The following is a 15912-nucleotide window of genomic DNA, read 5'->3' on the forward strand; positions in this document are numbered from 1 at the left end:
GGTAACCTTGCTCCTTATGACCTCATAAAAGGAGGAGATTCTTAAAGGCAGAGCAGGATACCCAAGACTCAGTTTACACCTATCGCCATTTCCAGCCACTGGGGGACCATAGGCAGGCTGGGATAACGCATATTAATGTTATAAAAAACCTCAAAGTGAAATTTTCATGCCATGGCACCTTTAACATTTATCTAACCTCCTTTTTACTAGAGTGGTCAGTTTCCCGACAGCCAAACTTGAGTGTCTCGCCAGAATAGACTAATTAAGTAACTACTTAATAAAGTAACTAAGTAATTTTTGGAAAGTTTGACCATTCTACCAGCGGGTATTGATTTCTGTTTTTAAATGGAGATTATCAGTTGTTCTTGTAAAACACTTAAGGTGTCTGAAAAGATATGCTGGTACAGCCACTGCTAACAATTGCTCGACTGACAATGAAATTGTGTTTACAACACAAATGAGGCTTTATAACGGCATAATTTGCACAAATAAATGACAAATCAATGACTAAGTTTGTGTGTTGTGTGGAAAAATGTTGACTGCAACTTTAAGTAGGGTACCAAGTGAAATATAGCATGTTTATATACATACACAAATGTAATTGTCAATACAGAGGTGTTGGGGATTTATGTTGCTATTGTCAAGTTAAGCACAAAGCTAACTCACCAGCCACATCCAGTAGATTAGCATCAACTATGCTAGGACATATCCCCAGTAAAGCTGCCTGGGACTTGCTAGAAGACGACATGCAATAAATAACATAGGCTTAACTTATGCAAGTAACTGTATGCCTCCGTTTACTGAATTATTGAACCAGGAAGGAAAAGAGTGAAACGCATTGTAGGCTTTGTAAATAAGAATGAAAGTTTGCAAGGATTGTTGGACCATGCACTTTCAGAATCAGGAGCTGAAATATTTGGTAGTGGGCTTCATGGTGGGGGAGGTCAGGTGGTGCTGATGAGAGGAGCTAGGGGACTGCAGATCCTGCCCTGCGGAAAGACAGAAGAGTCCCTGTCAATGCTCAGCAATCCTATCCGCATTAGAAAATACAAGAGATGACAAAATTAGAAGGACTGTGATATTTTTGGCATTACTGCTTGTCCTGTAAATGTAACCGGCATAACCAAAAATTAGGTAATCTACAGCCAAGGTACAAATATCTGCAATTTAGAAAACCGAAATTTAAGTAACCTGTTATGTGCTCCGTCTTGATGTTCTCATCATAGCCCTGGTGTCTCTGGTAAGCCTCAAAGTTGACTGAGGCATCGTCCTCTGATAGGCTGTGAGGAACCTGGCCATCACCAGGGCGACACACGTCAAAACGTATCCATCGGTAGCTAAATACACAGTTAAAAAAAAAAAAAAAAAAAAAAAAAAAAGACATCAAACATGAAAACTAATCTCATTCCTTTCTGATATTCTGAATGTTGAAAAAGTGCATGTTGTGTATTGAATTTACTTGCTGCATTTGCGTGCTCCAGGACAACTCTGGATGAGATTCTGGATGGTGGGGTGTGAGAAGCCAAAGAAGTCAGCTCCTGATGGCACGATGGGCACCACAGACTTGGAACTAAGAACCCGACATGTTGAAATAGTTCATAATTATATCAAAAACATTTTAAAATAAAGTTTGCTTCGCTTTCTGGAGATATTTGTCTTTGATGTATGGTGGACTTTTTCTAGATTTAACACCAATCAACCACAATCACAACTCAGGCCTTTGTTGTGAACTCTGGTACCTGACAGACGCGATGACCTTCAGTAGATTGGAGTGGCACGTCAGGGCCGAGGAGGCCACGATGGCATTCTGAGGATCTTCTTCAGGCACAATCTCAAACTGTGAAAATATTGTATTGCATGTGTCAATAACATATTTTACTATATATATATATATATTTTACTATTTCAAACTGAACCAACCAAACATGACTTATTGAATGAGGTAGTATGCTCTAAAGACAGAAAATAATGTATTTGTCCTTTTTTGTATTACATATTTTAATACAATTTTCTTTAAATACTGTTTACATCTAAAAACAAGGGTCAAAACAATGATGGACATTTGGCAAACCTGACTTCAATAACAACTCTGTGTGTGTGTGTGTGTGTGTGTGTGTGTGTGTGTGTGTACCAGTGTTGGGAGTAACGGCGTTTAAGTATAACGGCGTTACTAACGGCGTTATTTTTTCAGTAACGGAGTAATCTAATTAATTACTTTTCCCATCGTTGCAACGGCGTTATCGTTACTGAGAATGTAAAGTGGCGCGTTACTACAATTTGGTTGAATGAAGCGAGGTATCGGAGGTAGGCTTTGGCTGCACACCAGCTGCCTGGAGAGAGCAGGGGGCGGGGGGGGGGATGATGACACCGTTGCGAATGCGATGAAGATTGGCTGGGTGGGCGGTGCCCTGCTCACACTGTCTCACTCTCACTGCGCGCTCTGACTACCACTAAACAGTAAACACAAGACAACGACTATGGCGACGAGCCAGGGAAATTCAAAGGTAGCGTTCTGCACATGGAAGTACCGGCCCTACTTCTCGCTCATTGAAATTAAAGGCAAGAATGTTTATGTGACACACGCTATGCCCAGGAAAAAATACTTTATCCACGTCTGCCTCAAGCAACTCCAATCTTATGAAGTCCCTCACATCAACACATGGTAACAGGACACTTGTTGCTGCTGCTAACCTAACCCCAAGCCCAAATGCAGCTAGGATGAGCTCCAGCGAAGGAGACGGAGCCACTCCCAATGAGCCCCTCTGGTAAAACAAGCAACACTCGATTTTTTGTTTCAGTAACATCTTTGAAGTTAAAGATGTCATAGAACGTAATAGCGTTATAGAACATAAAAAATAACGTCACAGTTACTTTGCTGAGCTAATTACTTTTACAATGTGGTAACTGAGTTACTAACTCAGTTACTTTTAGGGAGAAGTAATTTGTAACTGTAACTAATTAGTTTTTTAAAGTAAGATGACCAACACTGGTGTGTACCTGTGGACCTGCTCCCATATCCTTGATTTGGCAGGTGTAGAGGCACTGCTGGTCAGGGTTTTTCATGCTGGCAAAGACTCGGGTGCTGCAGAAGCCCACCGGGTAGATGGCACACTCATCATGGAACAACATTCTGTCTGTGATTATCTGGAGAGCAGGCAAAAGTTTGCATTGGGAGTGGTTCGTGTCAGATTTCACGTGTTCGTGTCAGAAAGGTTGTTATAGACTTAATATTTAGCGCTCCAAGCCCGAGGGTGCTCGGATCAGCGCATGCAAAGCAGCGTGGATCCCAGTATTTGAAACCGCTCAGGTTTTTATTATTATAAAAAACTTTCGTCAATAAAAGTGTTACTGCAGCCTACACCGTACAAGTGATGCAAGTGAAAATTTCAGGGGTGGACTGGTCCACGTACCTCAGACACTAAAAATGACACACATCCACCAACAGATGGCGCTATAATTAAAGTTAAAGTGTTTTGGCCAGTAACTGCCATACCATACATTGCACATTCAAAATTCTTGCATCACTGCGTTCCTTGAATTTAGCTGAATCTTGTTATATAGGCCACACCCATTTCCACCTACTTTTGCGAACTCTTCCTGGGCTGTGAGTCTGATCTGCACGGTAATTTGTGTGTAGACTCGGTGAACCCTTATGACCAAAAGTTATTAAAATAATTTTGATAATACAAAAAATGTCCCAGTTATAGAGCAGCAACTTCCTGTAGGTTGCTGTCAAAACCGGAAGTCATGCCTATCTTGGCAACAACTACTCCGATTAACACGAAACTCGACATAGTTGTTCCCCATGCTCTACTGAGGCTGTGTACAAAATTTGATGTCAATCCACCGCTAGGTGGAACTATTTCACAGGACGTGTTGCATATCTTGGCAATAATTACTCCTATTAAAGCAACACTAAGTAACTCTTCCCGCTACAGTCCCCCTACAGGTTGGAAGCGGAATTGTCCATTACATTACATTATGCAAGTTTGCCAGATCGGGTAGCGGATCTGTAGTTTGAATGAACTGGACAATGTAATGTAATGGACAATTCTGCTTCCAACCTGTAGGGGGACCGAAGCAGGAAAAGTTCTCTAGTGTTGCTTTAACACGAAACTCGGCTCAGTAGCTCCACATGTTGCACTGAGTCCTTACGATCGGCCACCATGTGGTGCTGTTTCTCAAACATTTTGAGGAGGCAATAGGTGTTGCTTTTGTTGCAAAATCAGAAAATATGTGAGTAGAGCCAGACACTAGTCTATGTCCTTTGCATTCCACTTCCAGGATTACTCTGGTGCTTCAGGAAATTCCGCCAGATGCATGTATTTTCCACTTTCTTTGTGTTGGAATTTAAAATTCTGTGGATTTATGAGGACTATTGTTGACTGCTCCTCAGATCTCTGCAGGGTAAACAGAGACAGCTAGCTAGACTTTCTGTCCGATCTGAGTTTTCTCTTGCAAGACAGCAGCTCTGTGCGGAATTTAGCACCGCGCATGACGATTCTGATTGGTTTAAAGAAATGCCATTAAACCGGAGCATTTTTTACTCCCATCCCCGAATGCTATGTGGAGTAGCCAGACTCTCCGTCAGCTCGCGTTGGAGGAGGGTCTGGCAAAGCGAGACTAGCCAGACACTGACCTCTCCCAGGCTGTAGACTGTTAGACCTCCCAGTACGATGGGAAAAACGGGACGACCAGATGAGTCCAAAGGGATGGGCTGCACCAGTTTCCGAGACCCATCTGCTAGCTTTCTCTTCTTAGACATCTTCTTTGGAACTGAAGAAACATAAGAGAAGAAAATAATAAGCCAACTGTCTTGAAAGGTGATTGTAAACCATTCAAATCACATTAATGCACGCATTAACACTTGACCACAGCACTCACGTTCCTCCTTTCCATTTTCCCTGCCTCGCTCTTTCCTTTCCTTCTTGGGTTTTTTAAGAAGTCCCTCTTCTCCTGTTGACACCACTGATGCCAGGTTATGCCCCCCAGACAGGTCTAAAGCCCCTGCAGGACCTGAGCTTAATGCTGCAGGCGGCACAGGTGGGTGGGAGCTTGAGCTGGGTGTTGACAGTATGTCCCCCTCTGACAAAGACTGGTACTGCAACATTGACTTCAGTAAAAACCTGGAAATGAAAATGAAAACAAATGTGACTTAATGCTTTGCTTTTCAAAGGTGACATGATGTGAAAAATTTGAAAAAAATAGCACTTTTATGCAAAACCACACTTTTTACAATCACAACAGCACATCCACCATGTACAAGAGAAAAAAACTGGATAAAGTGAGACGAATAAGAAGGTCTTTGCTGAACACCAACAGTTTTAGAACATTATGGGAAGCATAAGCATAGCTGAAATGTGACCACTCACCTCCGCTCCTCCTTTGCTCTCAGAAACTTCTCTTCTAAGTGGGCAACTTCATCACAGAGAGCTGCATTCTCCTGTGGGTAAAACAGTAGAACAACAAGAATTAAAGAGCTGTGCATCTAAACTGGTCCTGAGAGGAATTTACTGTAAATTCTATAAAAAAAGAAAAAATGTTTAAAACGATTTAAAAATTCTAATAATATCATACCAAAAGATGCATGATGTGAGAGAAAACGTTACATTCTAGCTTTTCAAGAGTCAATATATTACTCACAAATATCATGGCGCTGGCAGCTTTGCGCAGTCTAAGGTACTTGAGTCGGTACTTTTCATTCTGCTTTTTTCGTGGACCTCTCTTCATCTTGGTCCTATGCTCTGAGGAGCTGGTGGGGGATGGGAAGGTGGGCGCCGAGGCAACTGAGCCAGAATTGGAGATGGTGTTCTGCTGCGGAGAGCCGAGGAAAGACTGGGCAGTGAAAGCCTGAAGGGCCTGCTGCCTCTCCTCATCAGTCTACGAGGAAAGAGAGAGAAGGAAGAAGATAGAGATCTGTTCATGTGCAACAGGAGTACCTGAGGCTAATGCTTGTGTGGCCTTCAGGGTGAGGGATGAAAATACAGAAAAAAATGTTAACGAAAATAACACTGATGGAAGCTTACACATAGACTGCTGTATGACAAACAATGAAATTTACTGAAAACAAAATGTGCACGAGATCTTCAAAACTAATTAAACTTAAATAAAGATATTAGTTCTACTCTCAGAGCTCCTATGGGAGGATTTACACTGAAAAACAGTTGCCAGGTGTGGGTTAGTCCAACAGAGTTGTCCAGCATGGCCCCAAGATCCTGCTGCTGACCAACATTTAACACAGGTCTGACACAGCTCACCTTTGGGGCTCAGCTTCTATGGTGTAAGCATTTGTCCTATGGTAGTTAAAGAATTATTAAGGGCTTATTAGTACTGTAGGTATAATTCAAAATTAGGAGTGACTTCTAGCCATCTCTACTTTAAAATTCTTCTCTCCTGGATCATGCAGATGAACAAACATTTCCCCTCATGTATAACGTTAACTAAGAAGATAAATAGCACATAAGATATCCTACATGACACTTGCTTATCAGATTGCCAGATAGCATTAAATCTCCACTGCAAAAGCCCTGTATGTACCCATGTTATTTCCAATATAAATACATTTTGTCTATATGATATGTGATATATGAATTATACCAGGCCGTGATTGTGTATCAAACTACAGTTCAAGTCCAAGATCTTCAACGCCTCAGTATTTCTCCATGACCAAGAGTCTGGCATAAAAGGTCAAATGCATTTTCAGTATCCCAATATATATTTGGGTTTTGTGTGAAATTGGCATTAGTGTCCCATTTAACTCACCAGCAGTGCAAAGACTCCGTTTCTGTTCTCAATCCTCTTGAATCTCCTGCTGCCTTTTTGTGTCTGAAACATAATGTGAGACTGAGGCCAATGCACGGGGGCGGAAAAGCCAAATTTGATTCCCAAAAGCTGGGGGGTCATTGTAGATGAATTCCACCATTATTAGATACAGCAGGTATGTCAAGGCTTCTGCATCTGAGCACAGAGTGTCCTTTGTTCTGATAACAGCGCAGAAATGTCTGCCCCTTTTTAAAGTTGTAAAATAAGGCCAAAAAAGCAGGATGGAAAAACATGGACAAAGAAAAATGTGAAAAAGGAAAAATTGTAACAGAAATACAGATGATGCAGGTACTGTATCAACTGACACAACTGTTAAATGGAGGTGCAAGTTATTATACTCAACAGCAGAGGTTGCTGTCAGACTGCGTCTTAAACATCCTCCTTACCTCTCGGTACATGACAGCCTCCAGACTTGATTTTGCACTGCCAAGGAGAGAACAACAGCATAAGCAGAAGCTAAATGTAGACCCAGGAACAAGTTTGCGGTCTACTCAAGAAATTAATGATTCATGGTTTGGCTTAACATGTGAGAACATGGGCAATAACATGTGTAGTAAATTGAGAGGCTTGCTGTACTTGGATTGAACAAGTCCCCTGTCGATGATTCTCTGTTTAATCTCCTTTATGTGCATAGGACGTCCAGCTTCTTCCAAGACAATCTACATGAGAGAATAGGGGACCCAAAAAAAAAAAACACTTACCAAAAAATTTCACACCAGTTGATTGTGGTAAATGTTATTAAACACCAAACTGAAATATGATGAATAAATACACATAGGCAGATACCTGTGCAGCATCGAGCCATGTGAGGTTTGGCTTCTCTGCAATTTCACTGGGTTGTTCGCTACAAGTAGAAAAAGTTTAGTTTCATCCAGTGTAACATTATTTCATTTATTGGCACATCGAAAATCATTACTTATGAAGTAATATCATTTTAGAGCACATATTCATCCATATTTTAGTAAATTATGAAACTGCACCACTGAACTTAGCATGTGGGCAACTACAAATTGCCCACCCGTGGGAGGTACTGTGTATATAATTTGAACTCAACATGCATCATAGGATTGCTAGTTATCAAATGTGAAAAAAGAAAACTAAAATGACAGTCCAGAATCGCAAAGCACTGCTAAGAAAGGGGACATTTGGTTTTAAATCATAGCATCTGATTTGTATTATGATTTAATTCCCTATGAGCACAAACCTACACGGATGGGATGCTCTTCTCCTCTCTGTAGCTATCCCACTCTGCTATCTAAATGTATTCTTGCACAGTATAAGCAGCGAGTCTACACTGGACATTTCTAAAGTATGACGCCGTAATGACAGGTTTTAAAAATCACATTCTTTTCCAACAACCTCTCCAGAGTCTCAGCGGTCCCAGATAGACTTGCAATGCTGTCCAGAGCAGGAAACAGAGAGTAGTTCCCCTGTTCATCAGCTTCCATCTCAGATTCAAAAGTGTTGAGAGAATCCATAGGAGACGGGGACCTGTAGACAGAAGGAATATTAACACACACACACACACACACACACACACACACACACACACACACACACACACACACACACACACACACACACACACACACACACACACACACACACACACAAAACCTCAATATTCTGTGATAGTATAGCTAAGAGTTGCTTGCAGCTGCCAATGCCATCATAGACAAGAGTAAATAACGGTTTGATAGAAGCAAACACACACACCTCAGTGAAACTGCAGCAAACCCACTTCTTTCAGTTCGTGCTTCGGTTTGTTTGTCCCCGTGTGTCAACCGGAACCTCCAGTCGTCTTCATCGCGTTGTTTACTTACAGAGTGGCTAAACACTAAGGTTAGTCTTTTAACAGCACCCTCTGTCGTAATAAAACTACACTATGGAGCTGTTTACAGAAAAACATATCAGTAATGTGGTTCAAAACGCGAGAAAAAAAATATGCACATAGATAGACTGACCATAGATATATCTATGAGACTGACTAAAGCCTAAAGCCAGTGGCTGACATCGGGCCTTATTCCGTGGAGCATTTCTACCGGATATCCGGTTTCGTTTGTTTTGGAGCTTTAAAAATAAAAGAACGTTACATACAGTGATAAAATACAGTCGATTTTTTGTTTGTGAATTGATGTTCAGATTAAATTATTTCAAAGTCTGTGGTTGTCTAACCTTTTTTGTGGAAAAAAAAATGTCAAGTTTTACGCTAGGTGTTGGAAAAGAAAAGACTTAAAAGTATGCCTCACACACACCGTGGAAACTTTGAGTGAGAGTGGGGCGTTTTCTGCTTTTAATCACACAAAGTTTACAAAAGTAGATGCTCTTTCTCACTGTTATCTCACTGTTGGTAGTTATTATTATTATTATTATTATTATTATTATTATTATTATTATTATTATTATTATTATTATTATTATCCATATAGGTTTTGGTGTTTTTGTAGTAGGTAGGGTCATGTGACCTCCATAGACAATACACATCAATAGTTACATGATAGGACACTGACAGGTTCTGCTCCAGGCAGCAACTGTGTGATCTAAGCTAAAGACCTATCTTTTTGATGTTGCTTTTCTTTAAATAATCTATTTTATTAACTTTAATTTCTTATACTGCACTGTAACTTTTATTCTTATACTGCACTATCAATTTTATTCTTGTCTTTTAATGTTTTTAATTTGTTTATTATTGTTTTTTAATTGTTTTCTAACTGCTCTTTAATGTTTTATGTAAAGCACTTTGAATTGCCCTGTTGCTGAAATGTGCTATATAAATAAAGCTGCCTTGCCTTGCCTTGCCTTGAAAAACTCTCTTTATGGTCAAGATAATTTCAAAACACATTTGATTTTCAGTGTTTCCTCCTTCTGGTACCTTCAATGTTTTCAAATAATATCTTCCGTCATCCTTCCTCATTGCGAAATGACCTCCAGTAGGCTATATGGTACACACCTAAATGTTTGTGTGGTTGTTTAATGCAGAGAACAAAACACAGATTACAGGGACATCTCACAGAGCATAAATATGCCACACACCTAAAACCATGGACTAAACAGTTTAAAAGTTCAAATTAATGGGTGACTGTCAGAAATGAGGACAAACAATTCAATTTAGTTGAGAGTGTCAAATCTTAACAGAAGTTATCTAAGGACACTTTACATATAGAATCTGTGAATCTATAAACTGAGCTCATTTGTTGTGTACTGAGAAATCAACATCTCCAAACAAAATTACAGTAGAATTATTGCATATTTTCATTCTGGCATGTTATCAGGCAATAAAACGGTTAGCTTTCCCTTAAAATTGATTTAAACAGTTACTTCATATCCTTCTTTTCATATTAAGACCACCAAAAATGTATGATGTATGGTTAACCCAAATTACAGAAAACCATTCACTTACCACCTGTGGTAAATATAGCCATGTAGATATGTGGATTTTATCTGCTGAGGTTTTGAGATATGGTTCTAAGATTGATGCCTCCTGCCCCGTACAGTGGAGATGTAATTTACCATGTTGTGCTCACAGAATTGTAAAATTAAATTACATCAATTTTTTTTTTTATTTTCCAGAACCAATGTTATAATCCACTGACCTACCTCTTAACAGTTTTCATTGGAACTGCTTTCTACTGAGGTGATTGCCCAAATGTTTCTTATCTGGAGCATGATGACACATTATGTCTGGAAATAGATATTGCTATAATAGGGCTGTGGATATGACATAAAATTCCATTCACTCCACTGTATTGGGTACCGTGGAAGCAGTTTACTGATAACATTGTAAAATGAATCCAAAACAATCTTCATGTCTGGATACCATAAGACAGGGCTCTTCAACAGGGGGTCCGGGGCCCCTAGGGGGTCCTCAGAGTTTTTTTCAAAAAGTCATAACATGAATCTAACATATTATATGAATCCCCACTGATGATAGGCATACTGGCCTATAGTAACGTAGCCACTAAGGCCATCCACAGACACAGTTCATCCTAAGGATTCACTGTGCCACATGTATGTTTTAACATTAAAACATGATTTATAAAATCATGCAAACAATTATTAGGCTATTTTATTAGTATTCTGTGTAAAAAAATGTTCTGTGTAAAGGCTTTAGGTTGCCCTACATGTTATTGTAGGCCCAGTTTAATATGCAACTCAATGTACACAATATTCTGTATGTAGTAGGGGGTCCCTGATGGGTCTCTCTTTAAGTTGAGGGTCCTTGGCTTAAAAAAACGTTGAAGAGACCTGCCATAAGAGGTAAGGCAGAAAATACATTTTATATTTGTATTTGTATTTTTTGTTTGTATTTTGGTGAACCAACCCCTTTAAAGCTTCCCTATTCTTGCTGATTCTGCATATGATCACTTCCTTGGTTTGTTTTGTGCCTCAACCAGGATCTTAAGACTAAAAAATCTTTAATGCATCTGTGTTCATGAAAACAGTAATGACTCAGCTCTCTTATATTGGCTCTCCTCTCATGTGGCTACATTTGCAATAAACAAGGCCTGTGGTCCTAATTCTAAAATTGCAGCATCCATGCAAAACACAGGAGTATTTCACAACATACCAGTTTAGACATGATCAAAAACAAATAATGGCCTAAATTGTTTGCTAATTGCCCAAGTGTATCCAAATATGAAGACAAGTTGGGTCCTGTTCTGGCCAAAGGGGACAGTGAACTTACAGGGAGCTCTTTATTTGCAACCCTGGGATGTGTTCAGAGCACAACTTTTCATCCCTTATTTTACAACCAAAAGTGTGCAATTTAGCATCACTGAAATTAGTAAAGATCTCTAAGAAAATACATTCACCATCAGTACATTCCTTTGCAATTTCCAGACAGAAAATTAAACAGAAACATTTTACAGCAGGTCAAAGATGATTTACATAATTGATTGAATGATAATCACTCACTGACCTTTGCCTTAGTTTGATCCTGTTATTTTCTATACGTCAACAGCCAAACAGTAGTTACACTGTCACACTTTGGAGGAGGGTCTGGGAAAGCGAGACTACTGTGTACTGTTCCCCACATCATAAAAATATATAATAGGCTACAATTATTCACATTAACAATTTTTGCATGACATGCTAACTGCAGTCACATCTTGGACATAGACACTTGAGTTGCTGTGTCTGTGAGTTCTCAGTAACAGTTGAGCCAGCCATAGTTGAGCAGTACACGCATCACTCTCTTGTATGGCAGATAGTATTCACTCTGTCTGGGGCCATCTGAGAAATATAGATATCCTGTGGGTGGAAAGATTCCGTTGATATGCAAGTATTCATAACATGTAAGTTAGTCAGTTTCCTATAGCAGATACAGAGTAATATTAGCATTTACTTGGAGTCGTGTTTCTTGGCACCTGATGAATAAAAGTCCATTATTTACTCTTCTTTTAGCTCTTTAGTTTTTGTCTTCACCAACTCCTGAGAAAAATATCTGGCTCTTTCGCTGCTAAATGCTCCAGTTTGTTCATAGCCAATCGCTAACTGTGTCTGTTTTTTTGTCTGTTTGTCTTGTTTGGTGCTGGACATAGCTTAGTTCATCAGAGCTGGAAACTCAGTTATTCGCGGTGAGAGTGAACTAAAACTGTAAAGTTGTTCTAAGTTGATCTAAAATACACTAAAACACTCCATCGAACACTCTACTAAGAAATAGTCTACCACATAGCAAAGCTAACCTAACACAACCTAAATCATCCCCTGGCAAAAGCTTCCTACCGTGTAATGGACAAACATGAGATAATGGAAACAATGTTCTCATCTAACTCTCAGCAAGAAAGCAAATAAGCGAAACAGAATTATGCAAAATTATGCAAATATTTATGCAGAATATATCCTGCATTACTGCACCAGGTCATTGTCCTCTGGTGAAAGTGTTGGAGCAATTGTAGGTGCTACATGACACAGGGCTAAACAGCCCAGCAGCAGTATACAAAAATTAGCAAGAGTCATCTTGTTGAAATGTTTAAAATGCCTTTTCCCCCTCCACTCTCCTCACCTCAGCCTTGCCAGCCTGAGGTGCGTATTGTTCTGATATAAGCTGAATAAGAATAAGCAGTGTCCCCTTGTGCATTCCAGTAAGTGTTAAGACAAGCCCCTGTTCCAGAGGGGGGAGGGAGTAAATAATGGCCCCCTGATAACACAGTGGGAGGAGATGACATGATCAATTTAACTCCACTCATGAAATATCTGTGAAGCAGTTTAATTGTCTTTTTTTCTGTCAGCTCAGTGTTTTCTTTTGATGAGATGCTTTCATGCACCTCTTAAACCGTGTCATCCCATCTTAATGATTTACCCTCTGATTGTATTTTTTGTCACATGCGCACAGTGCTGTAAACTAGGCAAGAGTTTTTGACTCCCGGCCGTCCATGTTTTATCCTCCATCAAAGTGCGTGTCTCCTCCCATCCCCTCTCCTGGCTGAAACGCATTAGCCAGCACACCCATCAAAGGGAAAGAAATCTCCATGAGCTGCAACAGAAAAGACACTACAATGAATTAGACAGGACTTAAACATGCAATAACCTGTGTTTCTATTTCTTTTGTGGCATTATTATTAAACATAATTGGTAACTCTGTTTTGACTGCTTAACCAACATAATTATTCTTCAGAAGTGATTTTCAGATATACTTCTGCGGGAGTGTGAGAAGACTATTTCAGCTTTGCCATGGTTGACTTTGATGAACCTCAGTGGTACTGCATCACACCACATCCTCAGGGCTGAACAACAGGACTTTGCCACATCCTCTCTCTTCATGCCAGCAGTGTATTTGGCAATCCTGCAGTGCCAAAGAAGGACACACACACATGAGACAGTGGGAGCGACAAGTTCCGCAGCTGTAGCTCCCGTAACATGTCATAAAAATAAAACAATCTACAAGAAAATGCCCCTTGTACAATATTACAGTAATCAGTAAAAACTAAACATCTCAGATGTATGTGATGGTGTGGTTCTTCCATTTAGGCTTTTCGGGGTAAAAGCTGAAGTTTTCCACACCGGGGCTCCCTCATGACATCCAGGGTAGTAGGGTCCAGGTGACCTATATCTCTCGGACCAAAGAAGTTTTGCATTTCTCTGATCTTCTCCTCCATGGCTGACGCAGACCGGATCCTTCTCCCCGACTCTCTGCCTCTGTTAAAGGTGGCTTTTTTTCAGATGCACATATGAAGACAAAAAAACTCTAAATTGTGTTGCCATCGGAGCAAATTTCTCAGCAATGTTATGTTTTCAATTTGGTAGTTCATTTCATGAAGGACACAGACGAGGTGAATCCTGGTAAAAGTAAGGATTATCCCTCATTTACCTTACTAACAGTCTATCAATTGCAAAGAGGGAGATATGGGATTTTGAGATAAAGAAGGGATGAGCAAAAGCTGCAATTTAGAGCCAGAAGTATGCCTCATATTTTATTTTTTCTCTGTCCATCACTTAGCGTTGAGATTTTATACAGCCTATATGTTATGTATAACAGAACAAAGCAAATGAAATACCCACAATATTACTTTTTGAAATAAAAGCACACTAACAAAACATTGCTTGTTCCAGTTTGCAATAGTTTTTCATAAAAGTTTCTAAACCAAGTCACAGTCACTATGTTTCAGGCAGTCGTCCACCCACACACCTCAGCCAGCTCCACATCCTCAGGCCTTGGCCACTGTTCCTGATCGACAGGTAGAGTCCACAAGACTGCCGCAAACATCAGAGAACCTAAAACATGTATCCACAGCCAGAACAACTCCATGTTTAAAATGCACATTTCCACCAGGCTTCACATTTTTATATATATATTTTTTTATTTAACTTTTATTTCACCAGGTTAGTCTCATAGATATATACAATCTCTTTTTTAATAGAGACCTGGCCAAGATAGCAGAACAAGTTAGTTACATATAAAAACAATTTACAATCACAAAACAAACACAGAAGAGGCAAAGACAACTCAAGTGCATTTCAATTAAATAAAAGTGCCATTAGTTAAAACATTTGCACGTGTGGATGAACTAATGTTCTATGGTTTTAACATAACCTTTAAAATCATTTAAGGAAATTAGACACTGTAGTTTGAATGTTTTCTGTAGGTCATTCCAAGTAGAAGGTGCAGCAAACATGAAAGCCTTTTTAAACAACTCTGTCCGGGCTTGAGGTACATTCAACGAGATAGTGTTCTGGGACCGTAAACCACTGTGTGTAAAAGAAAGAAATTCAGTTATGTAACATGGGAGCCTGCCTAAAATGCCTTTGTATATGAACATATAAAGGTGAGTAAGCCAGCGATTTGACAGAGAGGGCAAATTCACTGTGGAGTAAAGTGTACAGTGATGAGTGAGGGGTCTGCAATTTGAAATGAACCTTAAAGCTCCATGATACACAGCATCCAACATCTGAAGACACAGTACAACATGTTCAACAGATCACCATAATCAATAATAGAGAGAAATGTGGCATCGACTAGCCTTTTTCTGGCAGAAAAAGTAAAACAAGATTTGTTCCTAAAGAAAAAAACTAGTTTCAGTTCAAACTTTTTTACTAGGTTCTGTATATGAAGCTTAAAAGAAAGGTGATCATCAATTAAAAATCCTAAATATTTATAAGATGAAACTACCTCAATTGTTTTACCCTGATCAGTAACAATATTCAGGTCTAACTCTTTTTTCCTTGAGTTTGAAAAGACCATTACTTGGTCTTCTCAGCATTAAGCACAAGCTTTAATTGATAAAGCTGTGCTTGCACTCTGTCGAACGCAGTTTGCAAGCATTCATACACCTTCTTAATGGTAGCTGCACAACAATAAATAACAGTGTCATCTGCATAAAAATGGAGATATGGGAGTATTCTCTGGGATGTTGGGCAATCACATTTCACAAAAGCACATAATTGGAGCTGGGTCTACCGGCCGCAATTTTCTGGAGATCTTTGTGGTTAAAATCTTCCAATGAGACGTCTATATAATGTCTGAACTTTCTATCTGTTATAAGGGAAAGACATGTGTGTACTGTGTGTTTTGTCGTACTGAAACCAGAAGCCGAGAGTGTAATTTGTGACTTCTGTAGATTTTACTCAGTCATGTCAAAACCTTCAGGCATT

General features: G+C 39.6%; 1 protein-coding gene across 4 annotated transcripts; it reads right to left on the reverse strand.

Annotated features, from left to right (window-relative positions):
* Positions 1-552: 552 nt before the first annotated feature.
* tbrg1 (transforming growth factor beta regulator 1) lies at positions 553-8868 on the reverse strand. 4 transcript variants are annotated; one of them, XM_028573218.1, is made up of 15 exons: positions 8539-8868; positions 8182-8313; positions 7609-7666; positions 7399-7481; positions 7209-7245; positions 6763-6825; positions 5644-5880; positions 5373-5443; positions 4885-5126; positions 4640-4776; positions 2998-3144; positions 1740-1837; positions 1460-1570; positions 1192-1337; positions 553-984 (listed from the first exon to the last, which is right to left on the reverse strand). In XM_028573218.1, exons 2-15 carry the CDS (start codon positions 8298-8300, stop codon positions 968-970), a joined length of 1566 nt encoding a protein of 521 aa, XP_028429019.1. In that variant the 5' UTR covers positions 8301-8313; positions 8539-8868; the 3' UTR covers positions 553-967. The 4 variants fall into 4 exon arrangements, with proteins under 4 accessions (XP_028429019.1, XP_028429018.1, XP_028429021.1 ...); XM_028573217.1 differs by having other exon boundaries at positions 553-989; XM_028573220.1 differs by having other exon boundaries at positions 898-984; positions 1192-1291.
* Positions 8869-15912: the final 7044 nt, after the last annotated feature.

Source organism: Perca flavescens, chromosome 3 (assembly GCF_004354835.1).
Source record: "Perca flavescens isolate YP-PL-M2 chromosome 3, PFLA_1.0, whole genome shotgun sequence".
NCBI classification, from domain to species: Eukaryota; Metazoa; Chordata; class Actinopteri; order Perciformes; family Percidae; genus Perca; species Perca flavescens.